Source organism: Verruconis gallopava (assembly GCF_000836295.1).
Source record: "Verruconis gallopava strain CBS 43764 unplaced genomic scaffold supercont1.9, whole genome shotgun sequence".
In the NCBI taxonomy this organism is placed as follows: domain Eukaryota; kingdom Fungi; phylum Ascomycota; class Dothideomycetes; order Venturiales; family Sympoventuriaceae; genus Verruconis; species Verruconis gallopava.
The window spans coordinates 317,578-339,162 of NW_015622145.1; the positions used below are offsets into that span (position 1 = coordinate 317,578).

Sequence of the window (21,585 nt, forward strand, 5' to 3'; positions counted from 1 at the left end):
CATACCGGTCGTCCTGAATACGCGATGCACATCGTTGTGATCGTCGATTTCCACCAGGCTGTTGAGTGGGACAGGACCAAGGCGATAGCTGTCTTAGGTAAGGTCGCAGTACATTACCTCAAGGATTCAAGTGGCTGTGTCGATCTACAGTGGCGCCCTCGATTGGGTCATCGTACGCAACCGAGTCTCTTGCCCACACCTCGCCCCACGCCTTCGTTCTTGAAACTGTCTCTGTTGCTCTTCATTCTGCTTATAAGCTACGCGCCGATTGACTCTTGCCTTACAGCAGCCTGACGACCGCAAGAACACGCGCCCCGCAACCGCAAATCGAACGAGGTCTGTGTGTACATCACTGCGCATCGAAGGGACCCAAACATGGGTAAATCGTAGGCAGCCTGGGACAAGCCTTTCCGTCGCACAGTGAAGCTGATCATTCCATATACAGACAGTCGAAGCTGTCGCAGCAGGAGCTAGCAGATCTCCAGAAAGCCACGCATTTCGACAAAAAGGAGTTGCAGCAATGGTATAAGGGTACGGACTCGCCACTACCACCCCACTATCACGTCCGCGAGGAGGCGGATGCGATGCGCCGTACAGGCACTGTGGTATAGATAGCGCGGTAGACTGATGTGCGGATGTTCAGGCTTCCTCAAGGACTGCCCGTCCGGAATGCTCTCCAAAGAGGAGTTTCAGAAAATCTACAAGCAGTTCTTCCCGTTCGGCGATCCTTCTTCCTTCGCCGACTACGTATTCAATGTCTTCGACGCCGACAAGTCCGGTACGATTGACTTTAAGGAATTCATTTGCGCACTGTCCGTCACATCGCGCGGGCGCATGGAGGACAAGCTGACGTGGGCTTTCCAACTGTATGACATTGATGGCGACGGCAAAATCAGCTACGAGGAAATGCTGGCAATCGTCGAGGCTATATACAAGATGGTTGGAAGCATGGTGAAGCTGCCTGAGGACGAGGATACGCCAGAGAAGAGAGTGAAGAAGATCTTCAGGATGATGGACAAGGACGAGAACGGCAGTCTGGACATGGCAGAGTTCAAGGAAGGCAGCAAGAGAGACGAAACCATAGTTTCTGCTTTATCGCTATACGACGGTCTCGTATAGCTGGGTTGTGCTTCCAACATAAGACCGTTTCGTAACGGAAAATGTGCGTTCATAGACAAGTGTTCACGTGATATATACGCTGCGATGACATTGAGGTGCTTCTAGGGGATGGGAGGATTTTATTGCATGCTTAGCAAGTAGGGTATCTGTATTTACATTGAGACTACAAGACTCCGTGCTAGGCAAATGTAACGTCATGATCAACACAAATAAGGGCATATCGATGCTATCGAACCGGGCCAACGACGCATCGGGAGAAGCGCAGAGCGTAGAGGCGAAAGCTATAAAGACAAATATCGATCGCCGAGCGTCAAACCGACCAAGTCCAACCATACTTTTGATGCGTAGCTCGCAGCATGTCAATGCCCAATTGATAGCTCTTGTCCCGCTTCTCCTTCAACGCACGCGGCAGGTAAGGAAGCTCCAGCCAGCCATGAAATGCTCCCTCTACAACATGAGCCTCGCAACTTCTTCCCTGCTTGTCGAGGCCATTCTCGACAAGCTCCCTCTGCACCCTCTCAACGAAGGTCAGTTGCTCATGCACCAGAATGTCGATCGCCGGAACAATGAGCAGCATGCGCTCGGGCAAGCGTCCAACATCCGAGAGAATGGGAGACAAGCGCGGGTTCTCCATGTTCTCGGCTCTGACTGGACCTGCGTACGCATCGTACAGTGGCAGAAAGACTGCCATTGGATCCCTTTTGGGGAAGTTGTCTGGCCGCGGCTTGTCGACGGGCTTGAGACGAAGGTCAACCTTTTGCATTTCATCATCAACCAAAACGTTCCGTCTCTCGCACCTGGGTCCTGCCACTTACGGGCGCGTAGAAAGTGACACTGGCCTTCACAGCCGTTTCGGCAGGTGGGTGGCATCTGTCCTGCTGGCATATCGCCAAAGCGAGGTTGCATCCAGCGGAGAAGCCATCGACGGTCAACAGCTTTGGGTCCGCGCCCCATAACTCCTCGGCATGGTTCAGGCAGAATTCGACGATGTCGTCCGCATCGTCGATTGCAGCTGGGAATACGTGTCTCGGGGCAACCCGGTAGTGAGGCGCAATCACCACAGCCCCTGTTAGCTCGGGCAAGAGCTTGTTGAAACCGGACTGGACTTCTGGGAAGCCTCCTATGAAGCCGCCGGAGTGGAAAGAGATGTGCAAGGGGGACAATTGGCCCTCCCTACGTCGCCTGGGCAGATAAACGAGAGCGCGCAGCTTCTGACCGGTCCTGATAGGGATGTAGACGGTGGTGAAGGGAGCTGAGAACAGATATGGTATTCTGATGATGGAATACGTTATCAAGGTGAGAGGCTGCAGTAAAAGCAGACGCCAACGGTAGTCAAACGCGATGTTTGGTCCGAACAGAGCATCGATCGCGGGCTGAAAAATGTATGAGATTATGCTGAGCATGATCGTTAGCGCAGCAAGAGACTGAATGCTCGAAAGACTCCATTACGCCCAAAACATTTAAGGTGCAACATGTTCTGTGCAGCGCGCCCGTTCTTGAGAAAGGGGCCAATGATTGGGACAAATGTGGAAAACGCCAAGATACTCGACTCACTTCATCAAGGGTATCATTGATGCTTGCTTCGCAAGACGCATTTGAGTTCGTATAAATCGATGCAGCGATGAAAGCAGACGCTCATGTCGAACCGAATACGAGATGCGCAGGTCCGAGTCGGGGTTAGCACACTCAAGCTCTCTCAAAACAACATGGTTTGATACGACAAAGTACAGAGCTCGTATATTTCATTGTTAGATACGATGAGTATCGTGTAGTTCATTCAACCACTAGTTTCCTACACGATTGGTTTTTTTTTATAAAAAAAAAAGTTCCTTTCACGTGCCTATTAATTGATTTTGATTGCTGCAAACGCCCCGAGGTCACCTCCAAATGCTATTTCGTATTGGGAAGTTGATATCCCAAGCAGCAGTGACTCAGTAAAAGTTAAGACATAGGGCGGAAATGACTGGTCACACTTTACGAGTCCAATTTACGTTTGATCAGTGGTGGAAGAGCCGGAGATGCTGCTCGACGAAAGTAACACCAAGCTTCTCTGCGGCTTTGAACACGGCCTGTCAAGCACTTAGCTACTAGTCGGGTGGGTGCAAAGCGGCAAAGGCAGAACTCACCTCGTCATTAACGCTGCCAGTCGGAGCAGCGGCATATTTTGCACCGCTGCGGGCGAGGCGATAGATGTTGTCTGAGAAGGGGAAGAAAGCATCAGAGCTGACTGCGACTTCACTCAGCTTCTGCAGCCATTGCTCTCGCTCTTCCGCGGTGAAGAGTTCGGGCACTTCTTCGAAGTTGAGCTCGAAGTCGTCCCGCTCGACACCGCTCTTCGGAACCTGGCCGCTGCAAAGAAGGTCGATCGCGTTGCTACAACGATTTAGTGCATGTGCTTCACGGACGGGACGTTTCGACGATACCTCTTCTCTGGTCGCTTTACTCCCTGCTTGAACTTCAAGTTCAGAGTGCGTTCGTGGAAACGCATCCACCAGTTGTCCGCCTTGTCGCCTGCCAATCTTGTGCAGTGAATTCGCGATTGCTGGCCCGCTCCAAGGCCGATCACCTGTCCGTTGAGCGCGTAGCACACTGAGTTCGATTGCGTGTATTTGAGAGCGATGGTAGCCACGGTCAAGTCTCTCAGTGCCGACTCTGGCAGCGCGCTGGCATTCGCAGGGACGAGAATCTTTCCAAATGTTTCTTTCGGCACGATCTTGGCGTCGTTGCGATGTTGAGACAGGTTCACGCCGTACACGGTCCTTGTTTCCAGCGCTGGTGGCTCATAGTCTTTGTCCATTTGCAGCACAAGATACTTGCCTCCCTTCTTCTTTGCCAGAATCTCAAGAGCTTCTGGCGCGTATCCTGGAGCAATCACACCGTCGGAGACTTCTCGTGAAATGATCTTCGCGGTGGGAACGTCGACTTCTCGTGAAAGGGCGATTAGGTCGCCGAAGCTGGACATACGATCTGCCCCTCGTGCTCGTGCGTATGCTTGCGCAAGTTGTGAGCTGCTGAGCCCGTCTATATCATTTACCATGTAAACCTTTGCCTCAACTTCGCTGAGAGGTACGCCAATCGCAGCACCGGCTGGGGAAACGTGCTTGAAGCTAGCTGCAGCGGCCATGCCGGTAGCCTCGTCAAGCTCCTTTACCAGAGCCCAAGCATTCAGCGCATCAAGAAGGTTGATATAGCCAGGGGAGCCGGCCAGAGCCTTGAATGGCAGTTTACCTTCTGTGACAGAGGCAGTCGCAGGCTTCTGATGTGGATTGGCGCCGTAGCGCAGGGTGATCAGCTGCGAGCCATCACCCGCATACTCCTTTCGAAAGTAGCTTGAGATGGCAGTATCGTATTCCGCTGTTTGCGAGAAGGCCTTCAGAGCATACAACTGGCGGCTCTTCTGTGAAATTTCACCGGCTTCAAGCTCCTTCAGAAAGTCTGGATAGTCGCTTGGGTCACTGAGAATAGTGACGCGATCATGGTTCTTTGCGGCAGCTCGCAGCAGAGTCACGCCTCCGATGTCGATCTCCTCAACGGCTTCGGGTATCGTGACGCCAATCTTCGCCACCGTCTCCTTGAACGGATATAAGTTGCAGACGACAAAGTCCACCTTGGAGATTCCTTGCGCTTCGAGGTCCTTTTCGTCGGATTCCAAGTTCCGGGCCAGAATGCCTCCGTGGACAACAGGGTGAAGCGTCTTTACACGGCCACCTAGCATTTCAGGTGCCTTTGTGATGGCGGAAACATCTTCGACCGGTAGGTTTGCCTCCCGAATCATTCGAGCTGTTCCGCCAGAGGCAAGCAGCCTGCTGTGGTTAGGCCGCAGAACAGTAATCACAAGATTGAGAACATTGCACACCTCACATTAGCCTTAAGCAGCCCATTCGCGAGGTCTAACAAGCCTACATTAATAGTAAGCACTTATTCCTTCCGACCCGTTTTCCAAGAACAGAAGAAAAAAAAGTCGAGAATTACCGGTCTTATCGTAGACGGACAAAATGGCTTTCGCGACTATTAGTTGATTTTCTAATCCTTCGGGGCAAGGCTTGCCTCACCGGTCTTTCTCTTAGAGTCACTCATTTTTGCGATATTTTCGCCAGTGTCGTATGCGGCCAGAATTTTTTCTGCCCTTCCAGGAAAGTCCTGTGATGCAATTTACGGACGCAAGCTCCGAAGTCGCACTACTAGTACAGTACCGGGCACTTCAGCGACGACCAGGCTGCATCCGCATGCATTCTACGAGCAAACCACGCCAACGACAGTGATAACGGCGCGCCCCACGTAGTAGACGGAGTAGTTGTTTGGAATAAAACTGGACGGAAACCCCTGAGATGACAAAGGTGCGCTTCTTCTGCTAGTTCTTCAGCTCGGACTCGGCTGTATCAGCAGAATGTTATAGCCCAGCTCGACCACTTGCTGTTATTGAGTTTTATAACTAAACAGAGCACATGTATCTAACCCATTTTATTGTTCTTGGCAGAACAAGCCAGCACCGAGCAAGTCTGGTACAGTGCCAGCTCGGGACGGGGCAGACATGCAGTCCATGGGAACGAGACAACCACTTCTTGAGTTGCCGATCAGAGTGCTGAGCCACAACATACGGTATGCCACAAGCCGACCGTTCAAAGGCGAGGAAGTGTGGTCTGTTCGGGCGCCGCGTTTGATCGCTGAGCTGCGTTTCAACACCCTCTACAACATGGAATCGTTCATCTGCTTACAGGAAGTGTTGCACAACCAGCTGACGGACATTTTGTCGCACCTAAACAACGATCCACGCGATTCCTGGGACTATTATGGAGTGGGACGAGACAATGGAAAAGAAGCCGGGGAGTACTCCCCGATCATGTACAGGCCAAAAGTCTGGAAACTGTTGAAGGGCAAAACGATCTGGCTTAGCGAAACACCCGGCCAACCATCCAAAGGCTGGGACGCAGCATCCGTCCGAATCCTCACAGTGACGCAGTTTGAACACATTCAGTCTAAAACGCGCGTAGCTGTGCTGAATACCCATCTCGACGACCAGGGAACGCAATCACGATTGGAAAGCGCTAAGATGATTGCCGAGGAGGTCAAGACGCTCACTCCATTGCCAGTGGTTCTGGCTGGCGACTTTAACAGCGAGCCGGGCCAGGAGGCACACTTGACCCTGTGTAGAGAGGACTCTCCTGTCTTCGACCTGCTTGACGAGACGAGCGCTAGCACTGTGTACGGACATCAGAATACGTACACCGGGTTCGGGTACGAGGGGGAGCCCAAGAAGCGAATTGACTTCTTGTTTCTTAGCAAAGGTGGGAAGTGGGGAGTGAGAGGGTACTCTGTGCTGGAGAGTCGCTTCGAAGATGGAGTCTACAATAGCGACCACAGGGCTGTTGTTGGAGATATAGTGCTTAAACCCTCTTCTGCGGCTCCATGACCGTGTGCTCTCATCGAAGCCGTTCTTGAGGGTTGGCGGAGCGATGAGCGCACATTCCTCACGTCTTGTTGGCTCTCTGCGCGTGTCGCCTTGGCCATGTCCGAGACGCGCTTGTACTTACATCCCTTGCTGCCAGCGTTATGCTTGCAGCACAGAGACGGGATCCGCTAAGTTGATTTTAATTGCAGGAGATGCTGGCGATGGAGGCGCTTCACGTGTTGGACGAAGTGAGCGATCCCTGCAGGCAATGACGAGGGGAAACAGGCACGTCAAATGGTTGGACGAGGCAACCTTCCCCTCCATCGTATGGCCCACCAACGTGAAATTCATACAACACAAACTGCCACCATCGAGCTCGCAATTTGCTCGACAGAACATCCCCAGCCATGGCCACTACCGAGGAAGCGCAGGTCGGTGAGTGCACGCATACTCTTTGTTCTTATTCCACACTGCACAACCGTCGCGAGGCTCACCTCTTGAAATCTAAACTGCCCCACGCCTTTGAGGGAGCTTCGAGCCACACTCGGGTAGACACGCGACCTTTGCGGTCCAGACATGCAGCCTGAGCACTGGAACCATTGGTTATCGCATTCTCATTGCTTTCCATCGACCGTGACACGCGAGCATCGTGACGCAACCGGCGAGAGCGACAGAACGGCTAACTTGTGTGCAGACTATTCGCTCAACAACCCCGATACTCTGACCAAGTACAAGGAGGCGGCCAAAATTTCCCAGAAAGTCCTGGAGGCGGTGTCAGGTATGGTGCTCCATCAAGCCCCGATTTTGATGCGAAAAATCCATTTTTCATGTCCGCTGCAGGCATACAAACCTGCTGAGGGGTTACTGGGTTTCCATCGCAAGGTAGGCTTTACAGTGCTAACCAATGGCATTTAGGATGGTGCACAGAAGGTGCTAAGATTGTTGAAATCTGCGAGAAGGGCGATGCGCTTATGGAAGAGGAGATTGCAAAGGTGTACAAGGGCAAGAAGATTTCCAAAGGCTTCGCGCACCCCACCACAGTGTCGCCGAGCTCGTACATCACGCCATATACGCCGCTCAAGTCAGACACAGAAGAGGCAAACCGAACGCTCAAGGCCGGCGAGATTGTCAAGGTCCAGCTCGGCGCGCAGATCGATGGCTTTGGTACTATTGTGTGCGACAATTTCCCCGTTGGCGGAAAGGTTACTGGGCGCGAGGCGGACCTGCTCTTGGCCACGCATTATGCAAACGAGCTTCTATTGCGGCTAATGATCCCGCCAGGACTGACAGCGGCGACAGAGGAAGAGAAGAAGGAGCAAGAAAAGGAGAAGCAGGCATCGCAAGCAAAAATGAATCTCCTTGTCGAGAAAGTGGCGAAGGCATACGGCTGCAGCGTCGTTGAGAGCACAACTACATGGCTATTCGGCCGCAACGAGATCGAAGATAAGAAGAAGATCATCCTTAATGCCGCAGAAGGCGTCAAGGGTGAAGGCCTACCCGAAGTGGGCGAGGTCTGGGGCGTCGAAATGGGTCTTAGCCTGGGCAGCGGCAAGGTGAAGACGCTGACGGACCGTGCAACACTGCACCGACGAACGACCACGACATATGGCCTGAAGCGTGACTCTTCAAAGAAAACACTCACTGAGGTTGTCAAGAAGTTTGGCACCTTCCCGTTCAGTTTGAGGCAACTTGAGGATGAGCGTAATGGAAAGGTCGGTATTGTTGAGTGTGTGCGTGGTGGTGTTGTCAAGCAATATGAGGTGGTTGCGGACAAGGACAATGAGCCTGTATCTCGTTTGTTCACCACGGTTGGTAAGTGCTTCCCTTGTTTTCTTGGTTTAATGTTCTATGCTCTCCAACGTTTTCTCCCCTATCGAGTCTCTACGTTCTTCTCAGTCCTGTCATATCATCCAAATATGTCGACGTGTTTGCTACATCACATTCCCATTTATAAGCCCTGTAGACTCTACTAAATGGGCTAATATCGGTGGTGCATTTGTTGCTGGTCGTCATAGCTGTGTACAAGCTCCATTTCTACCCCACGAAATGTTCTTCCTGCACAGCTGTGAGAGCCATACTTGATGTAATCTCAACACATTTGCGTGTTGACACGAGAAATTATTTGCCTGAGACTAGTCTTCCGGATTGTGTGTGGATTTGATTTCTACAGCGTTCTCTGATCCTTGTTCTGCCATGTTCTGGCTCGTTCTCCACCCGGAGTTGGCCACGCATCTCTTGTTTCATCGCTGACGTGTTGAACAGCCATCACCAAGAAGGGCTTGACAAAACTCGCTGAACCTCCAGCATTTGACGTGTCGAAGTACCAGTCAGATAAGAAGATCACTGACGAAGAGATTCTGAAGATACTGGAACGGCCACTTTCGAAGGAGAACAAGAAGAAGAAGAAATAAACGCTTACTCTTCAGACCTAGGCGGGACCTGACAAATTTTCAAGGCAGTCGTAAGAATGCCATCGCAGAGAAGTACCTTTCGCATTCCTGTATTGATAAGTGTTCAATGCAGATGACGGAAGCATCTGTTGATGTCCAGCATGCAGATGGTCGGTCAGGTCTTCAGCCAAGGCAGATTTTGCACATGACCAACACTTTGCTACGAAAGTGGTTGAGAACATGAAAAATGAAGGCGTAGGCAGCCGTAAATAGACAAAAATCGATACCTTTCGATCATGACAAGGCCGTATGCTTCATCCTGAGTTTGCCCCTGAAGCGGGTGCGCCGTAGATATGGCTACATGCAATCGCTACCGCCTTATTTTTACGATTGTGTCGTTAATATATATCAAATAAAGCGAAACAAAGATATTCTGACCAGCTCAAAAGACCTTTTCCTGCATGTTGTGGGAAAATAATGTTGTGGTTGCCGCTCATGTGATCTGAATGGAAAGGGAGCGGTCTTGGTATCTCTCTTTCACCCGTTCATATAACTTGGATCGCGACGATTCTCAACAGCGCGCCTCGATGCGGCGTCTATAAGACTCGAGATCGCTTGGTACAAATAAAAAACTCCATCTAATACTGTCCAACGCGCTAACATGTGTGCAGTCAACGCGCAAGCGATTCACCCAACAGGACGTCCGCCATGCCAAATCTTCGTGGCACCCGTCAACGGCCGAGTCGCACGTCGAGTCCATTCGTGCGGACAGCGAACACTTCTCCCGCGCCGCCAAGTGAATCGAAAAGGGAACAAACGCAAAGTCGCCTGGATGCTTGGGTAGAGCCGCCGCTGCGTAGCCCCGTTCCCAGTTTTCAGGACCATGGCATGGAACGGACGGCTATCTTCCAGGACATGGCTCCCCTAGGCACCATGCCGCCCACCAGGTTGAAGATAAAGATGAAGGGAGACTCTAAGCCTGACAAATCAGATTCTCTGCCTGCGTCGGACGTTGCGACGGCTACACCTGAAGGAACGCCCCCGATCGAGACCAAAACGTCAGAAACTGCATCGCAGGAAGAGGCACAGACGAAGCAAAAGCAGGTCAAGAGAGAAATTCCACCAGTGAAGGAGGATAATCTGGCAGACAAAGTTGTCAGTAACGGGCCGTTGACGACTCCGCACGTACGATCTCCAGCGGTGCAAAATGGGACACCTACTCCCGCACACTCCCGAAAAACATCTACCAACACGATTGCGTTGCCCTCACCACAGCGACCTATTCCTATAGCTTCACGAGCTTCGCGGGATCAGAAATTAGAAAAGGTTGTACGGAAGGCCATCGAGATGGCTAAGGCGTCAGGACAAGACAAACTTGCTGCTGTCATCACGATGTTCTACGAGGAGACATTTTCCAACCCTTCACTTGCGGTGCTGTTCGACGCGGTCATCACGAAAAGCGAGACAGAGGCACAGAAGAAACAATTTGCTATTGAGATGAAACGCATCCGCAAAGCCGTCAAGAAAGAGTCGCGTGAATCTTCCAGGGCACGTACAATGTCCAGCTCAGGACCCCCTTCAACTGCGGGCTATTCAGGTCAAACCCCGATAATAGGCACAATGGCCTCGCCTACATCAGGACAACAACCAACAATGGGCTATTATCCTTCATCCCAGATAAGTCAGAGAACGCCCTTCTCGCCGCAGCAAACGCAGCAGCCTCCTTTTTCTACCTTTCGGTCCGTATTACAACCTTCACCCTTCTCACCAACCCAAAGCCATCCAGGCTCCCCAACTCACCCCTCTAATGCACCGATGCCTTCAGAGCGACCTGGCATAGCTTCTTCCCAGCAAACCCTTGAGCATAGCGCGGCTGTTCTGACGCCTCAGCAAACTCGGCAATCATCTCAGTCACAAGCCCAGGTCCAAGCAAAATCAACGCCTCAGCCATCAACTACCACAGTGGTGAGCACTCGTCGAAGCACTCGAGCTGCCGGTGCAGATGCAACGGCGACATTGCTTCCTGTCACTGGCGCTTCTATCGTCCATCCTACAACACCTACTCCAGCGGAAGCACCTCCCACGAGCCAAGCTATTGAAGTTGAAAATGAGGAAACTACGACAGGCTCGGATCGAGATCTGATGACCAATGGCACCAAGAAGACGGACACATCGGAAGGGAGCTTGACGTCGAACATTCGAACAGCCACGAAGGAGACGACAAAGTCACCGAGATCTGCTAAAGGTAGGCGACGCAGATCTCCCTCCGTTGAGTCAGGATCGTCCTTATCTTCTGTCGACGAAGCTGTCGTCGAAAAAGGTAATCCGACTGCCGTTTCGGCACTTCCCGCAGCCCAAGCTGAATCGCTGCAACCTTCTCGTGCAGTATCCCGCAGTGCGACACCACGGCCGGGTCCTGGCCCCAAGGCCAAAACCAAGAAGGGGTCGCATCTTAAAAATCTTGCAGGGACTAAGCGGGGTGCCTCGGAGACTCTGGCTCTCGAGGAGGTCGACGAGGAAACGCGCCTGCGCCGTGAGAAGGTGAAGGCGAATCTTGATCGTGACCTTCGTGATCGCAAGGCAGAGGAGCCAAATGAGCAGGAATTCAGCTCCTTCCGTGACTCTGAAGAATATGCAAGCAGTCTTCCAGATGGTCCTGGACTGCGCAGCCGAAGAACTACTCGTCGTCAGAGTGCTCCAGATACGTCTCGTGTCATCTCAACGCGAAATTCAACGGCCGCAGCAACTCCTGAGGTGACTGGAGGTCGCCGTGCTCGTCAGTCGACGCAGAATCAGCGACTATCGGCCATCGATGTCGTATCAACAGCCCCTCGTCTGGAAGTGCATACTCCTTCAACACCTGATCATCCTGCTAGTGATGCAGAATCTAACGGCGACCCACCTCCAAAACGCAGGAGGACTGCTCGCACCAAGTACTCACCCGTCAAGCTTCCAAACGGCGTCGCTCCGAAGACGTTCGAGCCGGCCAGCAGAAGTTCTCCACTGCCAGACGGTGGTCGTGAAGGCAAGAAGCCGAACCGCGATCAATGCTTCTCTTGTGGCTGTGGCGGCGATCTAATATGTTGCGATATGTGCCAGAACTCTTTCCATGCCGAGTGCTGGGATCCTCCTTGTAAGGATGCCAACGACGAGCAGTTTCAGGGCTTCGAGTGGATCTGTACGCACTGTCGGATCTGGGAGAAGCGCAAAGACAATGAGGAACGCGCGCGGAGAGGCGAACCGCTTGAACTTGACAGCAGCGACGAGGGCTCTGTGGCGACTAAGGGAAGCGACGTCCCTGAGACGCCACCGGATTGGAATCTGCTCGATCGAGTGCCAATCAAGGTTCCTCTCTTCGAACAGCTCACCAAAGGCTTCAAAGAGCTGTTGCCAGAGCAGTTTGGCCTCAAACCTGTTATCCGCGATGCATATGATGGCTATGTCGTGGATTCAGAGCGTCGCTATCGTCCTATACAGAAGGCGCCCATCAACGTGTAAGCATTTTCAGCTGAAGATGTCTGATTGCGATGTTAATGAACTATAGTGATTCGCGTTTACGACCAACAGAGGCTATCTTCGATGACGGCAAGCATATCAAGGATCCCAAGGACATGAAGCAGTGCGTCTACTGTGGTCTCTCTGCTGTTAGCAAGAAGGGGGACTTAATCAAATGCGATACATGCGGCGACTTTTGGCATCTCGATTGTCTCCCCAGCCCAACCACGGCCCCGCCACAGACATGGTCTGCTGTGGAGAAGCGCGGCAACCGTATGACGGATGTCTACAAGAAGCGCTACTGGGAGTGCCCTCGCCACGTTGAGCAGGACATGATTCTACTTTCCGATCCAACGACGTATTCAGGCGATCTGAATAACGTGCGTGGTATTAAGGTCCGACTTCCAAGGAGGCAAGTTGCTCAAGTAGCCGCAATCAGGGAACAAGCCAAGGCTTCGCGGTCGCAGACTGTTCGCGAGGCGCCCGACGACGTCATGCTCGTTAATATCGAGGTTGACGATTCTTGGTGGGAGAAGTATGATGCTCGCAGGAATGAGATGAAAGAGACAGAGAACAACAGCTACACCATCCATGAGAACAACGTACTAGCGGACTTCGCAGCAAAGGCTCGCAAGTAAGTTATCATCTCTTTTACGATAGATCCGTGTTCACGTACTTATTTTCCACCAGTAACCGCCTCGTTCTCTCTCAGAGCAATGATGAGCTCATTGACGCTCTTGTGCCAAATACATATCAGCGGGACCAACTCAAGAAACTGTGGCATGATCGTCAGCAGTCGGAGATCGAGATTAAGGTTCAAAAGGAAGTCGAAGCGACAATGACCCTAGCCGGCCTCCGTCAGCAAGCACAGGGCATCAACGTTAACGACCTTTTGGCCCCAACTTCCGATGAAGAGGCCGTCTCTCGTCTCGTCGGGTTCATGACACATGAGCAGATCAAGCAAATGCAATTGATGCTTGATGCTGTCAGTAAGCGAATACGCGAACATCCCGAGCTTGCCTCTGCTGAACGTTGTGCTGAGCTCGATGGAGATATGGATGCCATTCTTGCTGGTGGTACCGCTAGGCATATAGATAGCGTCACTGCCGCGACCTCGACTGTTCCTGTGGATAGTAATGACGGAGATGAAGAACCGAGCGCCAAGCGTCGCAAGACTCATGGTGAGCTCGCAGACAAGGCCATGGGCGAAGACAACAGGCATGTGTATAGATAAAGGGCATCCAAAACTAGCAGTACGACACTTAATAACCATGTGAACGCAACTACAACGGCACTTACCAACTTCGATACAATAGGAGGGACCAGCGCAAAGGGTGCACATGACTGGCTCACGAGCAAATGCAAAATTAATGCATGTACATGGGCAAACCTTTGAATTCAGCATGGGGAATTTGTGATTAGTATCTGAAGAGTTTACATATTTTTTATGTCTGCTCACATTGCGTTACCAGTGGTATGTATGATGCAGGAGAGAAGGACTACGTGACAACACGGAGGGAACAGCATTGCAACTGGGGATTTTTTTTTATTTGGTCATGGCGTGGCACTATTGCGTTTGGAATGGTGTCCGCGAGTAGTTTTCCGTGCTATTCAAAACATTGGCATGGATCGAGGCTTAATAGCGGCACCGATTCGATACCGCGATCATATGCGTATTTCCTCCAGAGCAGCTCTGTAATGAATGTATTCACATACACTGTTCAACTGAAATCCCTCGCATCCCGTTCATCTTGACGCGATTTCAATCTCTCGAGTTCAACCTTTCCTTGATCTCCTTGAAACCAGGCAACACATGCGTAATCAATGGTACCGGCGTACCCATCCAAGTCGCTCGTTGTGTGTGATCTCTCTCGTCGTCGCCGGTATTAGGATGAATCAGCGCACTCAGTGGGCCCCTATGAATGACAAGCCAGGGTATGAAAGCGCCGAACTGCTCTGCAACAACTCGCATGAATCATCAGACGTTCAATGGAAGAGAAAACAGAGTACGTCGAAACGTACCAGGAGTGAACACGTTCACTTCGAACATTGCAATCGGATGTGGCCCCACCGGCCGATCCCAGACCTTGTATATCCTGAGCTCAGGAAACTCCCTACGGATTCGTTCCCACAGCTCCTTGGCGAATTGGTACTGGAAAGGGTCGGTGTGAGCGTAGTAGATGTGGACGTCGAAGCCAGCCCGGTTGCCGTTGGTGATGGGCGCGGGGAACGACGAATACGCTTGCGACCTCGACGCTGCGGGCGGGTTCTTGAAGGACTTGCCGTCCTCGTTCAGGTCACTTGATGCAAACCGTCAACTGGTGATCGACGGAAAGAGGGAGTGGGAACATGCTTTGGGAGTGGCTCAAGGTTCTCATAGCCCTCCAGCGGAGACGGATACGAATACAGCAACGGATCAGCTGGCATGATTGCAGGACCGAGCACAAGAGAAAGCCACAGATATCAGACCAGAAAAGCGACCTCGCGAAATGTGCAGCTCGACGAAAGCTGTCCCTGGGCAATGTTAGATTTCTTCTCACCAAGCCCAGAAAGAAGGTCCGCAGCATGTTCGGCTCAGCTTCGGCGCAAACCTTTCCCATCACCCTCCTCGTGTACCGGGCCCAGGGCAGGGAAAGGTCGAACCTTGGAGCGTGAGCTGGACTGACGGTCATTGGCGTACAAGTCGGCAGGGACGACGCGGTGCGAACGACGGGAGCCCCCTAAACCCCCTCCCGACGGAACTTTGAGCTGGCTGTCGCCGACCGGCCGCCTGGTTCTCGCAAGCGAGGACGACGAGCGAGGACGAAAGCGTCGAGACATGGTCGAGCGCCGGGACGCCGTTGCGCAAGCATGGACGGCGCGGGGCGCGTGCCGCTTCCCGCAAAACGCTGTCGGTCATGAGAGAGGCAAACAGAGAGGGTGCTCCATCTCCCGACGTTCGACATCAAGTCTCGAAAGAAAGGTTGGTCTGGACAGTTTTATGCCGGCCACGCGTACAAACGGCTTGCCGCAGACGCAGCTGCGTGGTTTTCTTCGCGTCGTGAGACCTTGCCTTCCTTCACGCTCATGCATGTGTCTTGTCAGTTTTGCGCCATTGGAACCGGGGGCTGTTTGAGTGAGCTGTTCTTGTGTCAGAATAGCCCATTTTTTCGAGCTTTTGGTCACGACTGAACGAATCTCGCACCGAGAGGCTTAGGCGCCATTTTTTAATTCCAATCGCCAGAGCCGGCGAGGCCGTAGTCGTGATTATGTTATAGCGTTCCAGGTGTGTCCATGTTTACTCGGAACAGGATATGTTGCCTCTCAGGTAGAGGAGGACAGTTTTAAAGAAAGGACAATGATCGCGAGAATTCTCGCTACGCGTCCGACTCGAGAAAGATGTCACCAAAACACGTCTTGTGATGGGAGACTCAATGAGACTTCCAAAAAAGAAAAACAAAATTAAAATCTGACAGCAAGGGGGAGGGGAAAGAAATAGAATTCCACGGGAACAGCTGACTGCAGACACGAATTCATCTGCGCCAAAAAAAAAATGTATGTAATTCCTTCTCCTAGTGTCTCAGCCCAGATGCCGCCAGTGCGTTGCTGACAATCAAGTCTTGCCCTTCCACTTCTACGCCAGCACAAAGATGTCAAAGGTATCTCTATTCTACCTAGCCGCCCGCCATCTAATTTCCGTCATAATCATCGCGAATTGATCACCTAAGAAACAAAATAAAAACGCAGCTCGGAATGAGAAACCGCTTTGTCGTTTGCAAATTGGTGGCTTGTTGCCTCATGGCTTGCAACGACCCATAAAGCGTGGATACAAGCAGGTATCTCTCACAGTCCACTGGTTGCAGAGCCAAGCAAGGAAGCGCTCGAGACCGAGACCGTAACCACCGTGTGGTGAGGATCCGTACCTAGCAGGTGTAATTTAGCACAAACATTCTTCCACGACTAAGTAGGGTAAGAGTCGTATCTCACCTTCGCTGGTCAGTGTACCAGTAGTAGTCTGTCGGATCGATACCCTCTCGCTTGTATCCCTGCATCAACTCCTCATAGTCGTCCATCCTCATGCTTCCTCCGACGATTTCGCCGACGCCGGGCATGAGAACATCCACACTCTCGGTAACGCGGGGATCGCTGGGGTCTCTGTACATGTAGAACGACTTGATCTCGACTGGGAAGTGCGTCAAAAAGATGGGACGGTTTATCTCGTCCGTCATCTTGCGCTCAGCCGCCTCGGCGATATCATCGCCAAACTCGTGCGGCTTGCCTTCGTCAGTGAGAATGTTATGCTCGTTGAGCCAAGCGATCGCGTCCGAGTACTTCATTCGCAAGAACGGCTGCTCGGGCATCTTGAACTCCGGGTTGAGCTTTTTGATTATGGCAGCCACCTCCGGATCGGCAAGTGTTTTCTTGAGAACGGCGCAGATGACGTATTCAAGGTGATCGAGTAGGTCATTGAACGTGATGAAGTCCAATTCGGCTTCGATATGCGTGTACTCAGACAAGTGACGGCGGGTGAGCGACTTCTCAGCGCGGAACGACTTCTCAATGCAGTACACGTTGCCAAGGGACGGGAGGACAGTCTCTAAATAGAGCTGCGAGCTCTGAGTGAGGTATGCTTTCTCACCGTAATAGTCGAACGAGAAGAGAGTGGCGCCACCTTCGACCTGGGGGAGATTTTCCTTTAGCTTGCACAAGCATCAAACACGGCGCCGTTTGTGCTTACCTGTGTCTGCACAAGCGCGGGGGGTGAGACCTTGCGCATTCGCAGTTCCTTGTACACGGTGTTGAATGCAAACTCAACGGCGTCTCTCACGAGCAAGATGGAGCTCGAGTTGTCACCTCGCAAGGTCAGGTGCCTAAGGTCCATCTTTGTCTGCGGGTCGGCATCCGGAGCTACTCTCGTGGTGATCGCATCGTCACCCCCAGGTGCCTTGAACTTTGGCTCGACGCGGAAGAAGTCGACTCGCAGTTCGCGACCAAGCGGTGCTTGTGCTCCTGAGGGAACTTCGTACAGTTCTCCGATGATCTCCATGGTTGTCTCCTGCGTGAGTGTAACGGCGTCATACGTCTTTGCGAGGTCGCCGGCAAAGACGCATTGCATCTTGCCGTAGCCGTCCTTGAGAACGACGAACATGACGTCCTTCTGCTTTCGAATGTGATGTGCACGACCTGTGCCTGCCGTCAGCGCCGATCAGAACACCCTGTCCGAGAATTTCTGCCTACCCAGTACTTTGACTCTCGTGCCTTTCTCCTCGCTGCCTTCTTTGTGCAAGACGATCGAATCGCCTGTCTGGTCGAGTCGAATCCTGATCGGCTTGGGCAGGCTTTCGTCCTCAGTGATGACAATCTTTTTCGCATCCTCGAGCGCCTTTTCCCTTGCCTCTTGTTCCTTCTTCTGCCTCACCGCAAGCTCCGCCTCCTTGGCCTGTTTCTTTTTGTGTGTCGCCAGAGCGGTGGCGGCTTTCTTTGTGCCCGCCTTACTGGCTGGTGCATATTCAGGCTCTTTGCCCTCCTCGTATTTTCTTTGCAAGTAGGTCCCCTGGCCGTCGTTCTGGATATACGCATATGCTAGAGACTGGTACGGTGCGCTCTCGGTCCCCGTCGCGCTAGCATCATCCTTGCCCGCCTTCTCGTCAACGTATATTGTCTTTTGCGACTCCGCCATGGTGGGGGTTGGATAGGTGGGTGGGAAATGAACTTCAAGCGCAGCAAAATTCAATCCCTGCCCCAAGGAATATGTTGAACACTCGGACGCGGTCTCTGCGTCTTGTAAGTTCTGCCACAATTGCTCGTGTGCCCAGATTTAGATATATATTTTTTACCTTGGGAGCTTGCCGGGCGAGAGTCAAAAAAAAAAGCCCGGTCTAAGTTTGATGACTCAAAAGGAGGGGGGTACAAATATCACTTGATAAGCAGTCTACAGTCTCAAATCTTGTCGCAGACGGAGAAACAGTGCTCCTTCAATGTTTTCGAAAAAGACAACACACGAGGTCTGTTTTATCTCGCCAGAGACTTGTGGTGTCTGCTTTCGCTAGCTTAACGTCTTTGTGGTAATTCGATATCGGAGCGTCGGCCACAACATTCCAGCCTTGCTCTTCTTGGCGTGTACATTTTCAGGTATATCATCATGAAGCCCAGTGTGGAGAAATGGAATGGACACAATCATCGGTGCGAACGAGAACAGTGGTCGTGAACTGGAATGGGTATTTCTGAGCAGTCTACATTGGTTTGTCTCCTTTTCTTTCTCATACATGAAAGCCAGGAATTGCGTAGAGACGAAAGGAAATCAAGTCATCGCCATGCATGCTGCGTGCATTCCGACTAAACACTCCGTTCCTACACGTAGCCGTCTATGCAAACTGAGAGAACGAGGTAGAGGTGACAGAATAGGCTACTACATTGTATCAGAACATCTAGGACTTGTTCTGTCGCTGCTGATCAATGCTCCTAACGTATGCCTCCGGCGCCCCTTTTCGCCCTGTTTCCAACCAATTGCATAAAAAGCATCATTATTCGTCGTGTCTTCGCTCTATGCGATACTGGATTTGCTTATCGCATGATTTCATTGTAGATGAGGACTGAGATCGGGTCAGTGATTTGCAGTTGCTTGTCTTCACGACTGTGTCTCACCTTTCAGCTGCTCCTTGGTTAGATTGTCTTTGTTCTTGTCAAAGTCGAAAAACTCTTCGGGGATTGGATCTGCCGTGGGCTCGTCATCCGGATCGTGGTACGGCTCCAAATAAGGATGCTTCAGAGCTTCCTCCACCGTGATGCGCTTGACCGGATTGAATGCGAGCAGGCGTTCGAGAAGATCGAGGGCGAGGTCGTTTGTGCGGGGGAACATGACCTTCCATGGGATCTTCTTCTTGAACGGTAGTGATCGGATGTATTCGCGAGCACGACGGGACTTGATGCCATAATAGTCTTCCATGGTGGGTGTGCCGAGCACATCGAGAATCAAGGTAAGCTGGTGGTGATCTTGACACGGAGTTAGCCTCGGGCCTATTGTGTCCTGGGCTAAGATGACTTACAGTCCTTTCCTGGGAACAAGGGCTTGCCGCTTAGCATCTCCGCGAGAATGCAGCCCACACTCCACACGTCAATGGCCTTCGTATACTCCTTGAATGTCAGCATAATCTCTGGTGCACGGTACCATCTCGTCGCCACGTATTCTGTCATAAAGCCCGAGTTGTCCTCGGTGGAAGCTGCCGAACGGGCAAGACCAAAGTCGCAGACTTTCAGATCGCAATTGGCGTTGAGCAGCAGGTTGGAAGGCTTAAGATCACGGTGCAGGACGTTTGCGGAATGCATGGCTTTGAGGGCACGGAGGGTTTGGTAAATGAAGTACTGGCAGTGGTCGTCGGACAGCTCTTGCGTGCGGATGACTCTGTGCATGTCCGTCTCCATGAGTTCCTGGTTGTTGGATCAACACCGCTCGTCCTTAGCTCACGGGCTTGTCCGTCACGTACCTGAATGAGATAGACTTCAGTGAACGTCTCCAAGCTTCTGGGCTTTTGGATGTCAAGGATGGAGATGATGTTTTCATGGTTGAAGTAGCGCAGCAGCTTCATTTCTCGCAGCGTTCTCAGGCAGAACATGGAGTGGTCGAACGGTGTGATCTTCTTGATCGCAACCTTTTGACCCGAAGGCTTGTGGATAGCAGAACTAGGGCAGACATGTCAGCAAAAGGCGAGTTGCAAAACTCGCAAGGTAGGAAGCATACCAGACGACACCATAGGCACCTTCGCCGACCACGTCTTGGATGTCATACTGCTCCGACACGTTGAAGGATATTTTCCGCGACCCTGGCGCGGCCTGTTGGCGGGACATGGTTGAGCGAGCCTTGGAAGCGACTCGTCAATGCTCAGGAGAGGAATTGCGCTCGGTATGCACGGCGATCGAGAGGCTGCGATATGGAGCGCCCGTCCGTGTGATTTGCGGATGTGCAGGTGTTGCAAGGACAACAAGAAAGTGAAGAGGGAGACTGGTTGTGTTCCTGCGGGCGGGCCTGCGACTCAGGGTTCTGGCGGGAGGTGGGCGGGAGGTGTGCGGGAACAGGTGGGCTTGGTGGTGAAGACAAAGGACAGCGCGTGCGATGGGCTCGCAACGACGGCCAGATGATTGTAGGGTCAAGTTCTTTGTTCTCGAGACGGCTGGAAGGGCTGAGACTGATGCTGCAACAAATACGAATCTTCGTAGCGCTGGCAGGCTCAGGCCGTGGCGGTCGTCGTGTGAGAAGAGCAGAAGCAGCAGAAGCAGCAGAAGCGGCAGAGACAGCAAACGCAAGGCGAGAGAGGGGTACTTTGGCTCCCTCTGGCTCCCTCTGGCTCCCTCTGGCACGCTCTGGGTCTCTCTCTGGGGCTCTCTCCGGTCGCTTTTCACGCTTCTGCTATGTCGGACTGGGGTAAGGTCCAGCCGTCGACGGCCAATCACCACGTCCCAGCCGTCCTCTAACCGCTGGGCCTTTGTCGTTGGATGGTTGTGACAGCTGCCACAACCAACAACATGTCTTTTGCCCGTTCCCACTTTTCGCGTGGCGTCGCTTGCGGCCTATTGATACCTTGTCTTTGCGTCGTCGGGGCTGGGTACGGCGCGAGCCATGATGCAGACGTGAAATCCGGTACGCCGCCCCGAACAACCATCACGACGATGGCATCTGGCCTGTGTCTGGCCCTTCTTAGCTCAGGAACCCGAAACAAGCGCCCTGGACGGGCGAGCGAAAAGAACAGGAGGAAAAAAAAAAAAAAAAAAATTCGCCATGCCCGTCTAGCCGCCGGGCAGTGTATCTTGCATATGTTGGAAACCCATTCCGGGTGCGCATGACATTGCCTAAGCCTGGTTGTCTGGCAAAGGCCGCTGTTGCTACGCAGGTCGATCGCACAGACACGGAGAAAAAGCATCTTCTCTCAGCGCCGTGAGCACGTCGTGTCGCCGTCCATGCGAGACCATTCGAAATGGTGGCTACTGCTCCTTCACGCACGGCGGGTCGATCGCTAGCATGTTTGACGGATGTTTCGAAGCATGTCATACATGCTTGCTCTGACCACGAGTTGAAGCCAAGGGACAATAGCGGCTGTCCCCTCTGCGCCCCCCCGGAGTACCTCCGATCCGTGAGCAAGCAGCCATGGAAGATCTTCCCCGTGCATTTTGTTCCGAGCAAGCGTGATGTCATTTACGAGAAGAATGATAGCCTGACTT

General features: G+C 52.4%; 9 protein-coding genes across 9 annotated transcripts; 4 read left to right on the forward strand and 5 right to left on the reverse strand.

Annotated features, from left to right (window-relative positions):
• The first annotated feature begins 160 nt into the window (after window positions 1–160).
• Window positions 161–1,324, forward strand: PV09_03445 (calcium-binding protein NCS-1). Its single transcript, XM_016356646.1, has 3 exons — window positions 161–386; window positions 446–531; window positions 644–1,324. The coding sequence occupies exons 1-3, from the start codon at window positions 376–378 to the stop codon at window positions 1,117–1,119; spliced, it is 573 nt and encodes a 190-aa protein (XP_016215439.1). The 5' UTR covers window positions 161–375; the 3' UTR covers window positions 1,120–1,324.
• A 105-nt stretch (window positions 1,325–1,429) lies between these two features.
• On the reverse strand, window positions 1,430–2,522 carry PV09_03446 (uncharacterized protein; the record flags this gene model as incomplete). Its single annotated transcript, XM_016356647.1, has 2 exons — window positions 1,430–1,873; window positions 1,935–2,522. 2 exons carry the CDS (start codon window positions 2,520–2,522, stop codon window positions 1,430–1,432), a joined length of 1,032 nt encoding a protein of 343 aa, XP_016215440.1.
• A 594-nt stretch (window positions 2,523–3,116) lies between these two features.
• PV09_03447 (bifunctional purine biosynthesis protein ADE17) lies at window positions 3,117–5,196 on the reverse strand (the record flags this gene model as incomplete). The annotated part of the gene is made up of 6 exons (XM_016356648.1): window positions 3,117–3,188; window positions 3,246–3,492; window positions 3,543–4,922; window positions 4,976–5,018; window positions 5,092–5,118; window positions 5,172–5,196. 6 exons carry the CDS (start codon window positions 5,194–5,196, stop codon window positions 3,117–3,119), a joined length of 1,794 nt encoding a protein of 597 aa, XP_016215441.1.
• Window positions 5,197–5,650: 454 nt separating this feature from the next.
• Window positions 5,651–6,529, forward strand: PV09_03448 (uncharacterized protein; the record flags this gene model as incomplete). Its single annotated transcript, XM_016356649.1, has 1 exon — window positions 5,651–6,529. One exon carries the CDS (start codon window positions 5,651–5,653, stop codon window positions 6,527–6,529), a length of 879 nt encoding a protein of 292 aa, XP_016215442.1.
• A 386-nt stretch (window positions 6,530–6,915) lies between these two features.
• On the forward strand, window positions 6,916–8,919 carry PV09_03449 (DNA-binding protein, 42 kDa; the record flags this gene model as incomplete). The annotated part of the gene is made up of 4 exons (XM_016356650.1): window positions 6,916–6,943; window positions 7,203–7,286; window positions 7,424–8,320; window positions 8,771–8,919. 4 exons carry the CDS (start codon window positions 6,916–6,918, stop codon window positions 8,917–8,919), a joined length of 1,158 nt encoding a protein of 385 aa, XP_016215443.1.
• A 527-nt stretch (window positions 8,920–9,446) lies between these two features.
• On the forward strand, window positions 9,447–14,102 carry PV09_03450 (uncharacterized protein). Its single transcript, XM_016356651.1, has 4 exons — window positions 9,447–9,516; window positions 9,570–12,392; window positions 12,443–13,027; window positions 13,084–14,102. Exons 2-4 carry the CDS (start codon window positions 9,607–9,609, stop codon window positions 13,625–13,627), a joined length of 3,915 nt encoding a protein of 1,304 aa, XP_016215444.1. The 5' UTR covers window positions 9,447–9,516; window positions 9,570–9,606; the 3' UTR covers window positions 13,628–14,102.
• A 53-nt stretch (window positions 14,103–14,155) lies between these two features.
• PV09_03451 (uncharacterized protein) lies at window positions 14,156–14,820 on the reverse strand (the record flags this gene model as incomplete). The annotated part of the gene is made up of 3 exons (XM_016356652.1): window positions 14,156–14,349; window positions 14,416–14,693; window positions 14,801–14,820. 3 exons carry the CDS (start codon window positions 14,818–14,820, stop codon window positions 14,156–14,158), a joined length of 492 nt encoding a protein of 163 aa, XP_016215445.1.
• A 1,348-nt stretch (window positions 14,821–16,168) lies between these two features.
• PV09_03452 (asparagine-tRNA ligase) lies at window positions 16,169–18,052 on the reverse strand (the record flags this gene model as incomplete). Its single annotated transcript, XM_016356653.1, has 4 exons — window positions 16,169–16,295; window positions 16,360–17,051; window positions 17,111–17,556; window positions 17,611–18,052. The coding sequence occupies 4 exons, from the start codon at window positions 18,050–18,052 to the stop codon at window positions 16,169–16,171; spliced, it is 1,707 nt and encodes a 568-aa protein (XP_016215446.1).
• Window positions 18,053–18,545: 493 nt separating this feature from the next.
• On the reverse strand, window positions 18,546–20,978 carry PV09_03453 (mitogen-activated protein kinase). The gene is made up of 5 exons (XM_016356654.1): window positions 20,111–20,978; window positions 19,857–20,052; window positions 19,419–19,800; window positions 19,018–19,365; window positions 18,546–18,965 (listed from the first exon to the last, which is right to left on the reverse strand). The coding sequence occupies exons 1-5, from the start codon at window positions 20,215–20,217 to the stop codon at window positions 18,937–18,939; spliced, it is 1,062 nt and encodes a 353-aa protein (XP_016215447.1). The 5' UTR covers window positions 20,218–20,978; the 3' UTR covers window positions 18,546–18,936.
• Window positions 20,979–21,585: the final 607 nt, after the last annotated feature.

Coding starts and splice junctions, on each gene's coding strand:
- PV09_03450 (XM_016356651.1), top strand. CDS start 9,607: ATGCCAAATCTTCGTGGCACCCGTCAACGGCCGAGTCGCACGTCGAGT. Junction 12,393..12,442: donor CAGAAGGCGCCCATCAACGT/GTAAGCATTTTC, acceptor AATGAACTATAG/TGATTCGCGTTTACGACCAA. Junction 13,028..13,083: donor TTCGCAGCAAAGGCTCGCAA/GTAAGTTATCAT, acceptor ATTTTCCACCAG/TAACCGCCTCGTTCTCTCTC.
- PV09_03445 (XM_016356646.1), top strand. Junction 532..643: donor GTTGCAGCAATGGTATAAGG/GTACGGACTCGC, acceptor GCGGATGTTCAG/GCTTCCTCAAGGACTGCCCG.
- PV09_03453 (XM_016356654.1), bottom strand. CDS start 20,217: ATGTCCCGCCAACAGGCCGCGCCAGGGTCGCGGAAAATATCCTTCAAC. Junction 19,801..19,856: donor CTGAAGTCTATCTCATTCAG/GTACGTGACGGA, acceptor TCCAACAACCAG/GAACTCATGGAGACGGACAT. Junction 18,966..19,017: donor AACCAAGGAGCAGCTGAAAG/GTGAGACACAGT, acceptor ACCCGATCTCAG/TCCTCATCTACAATGAAATC.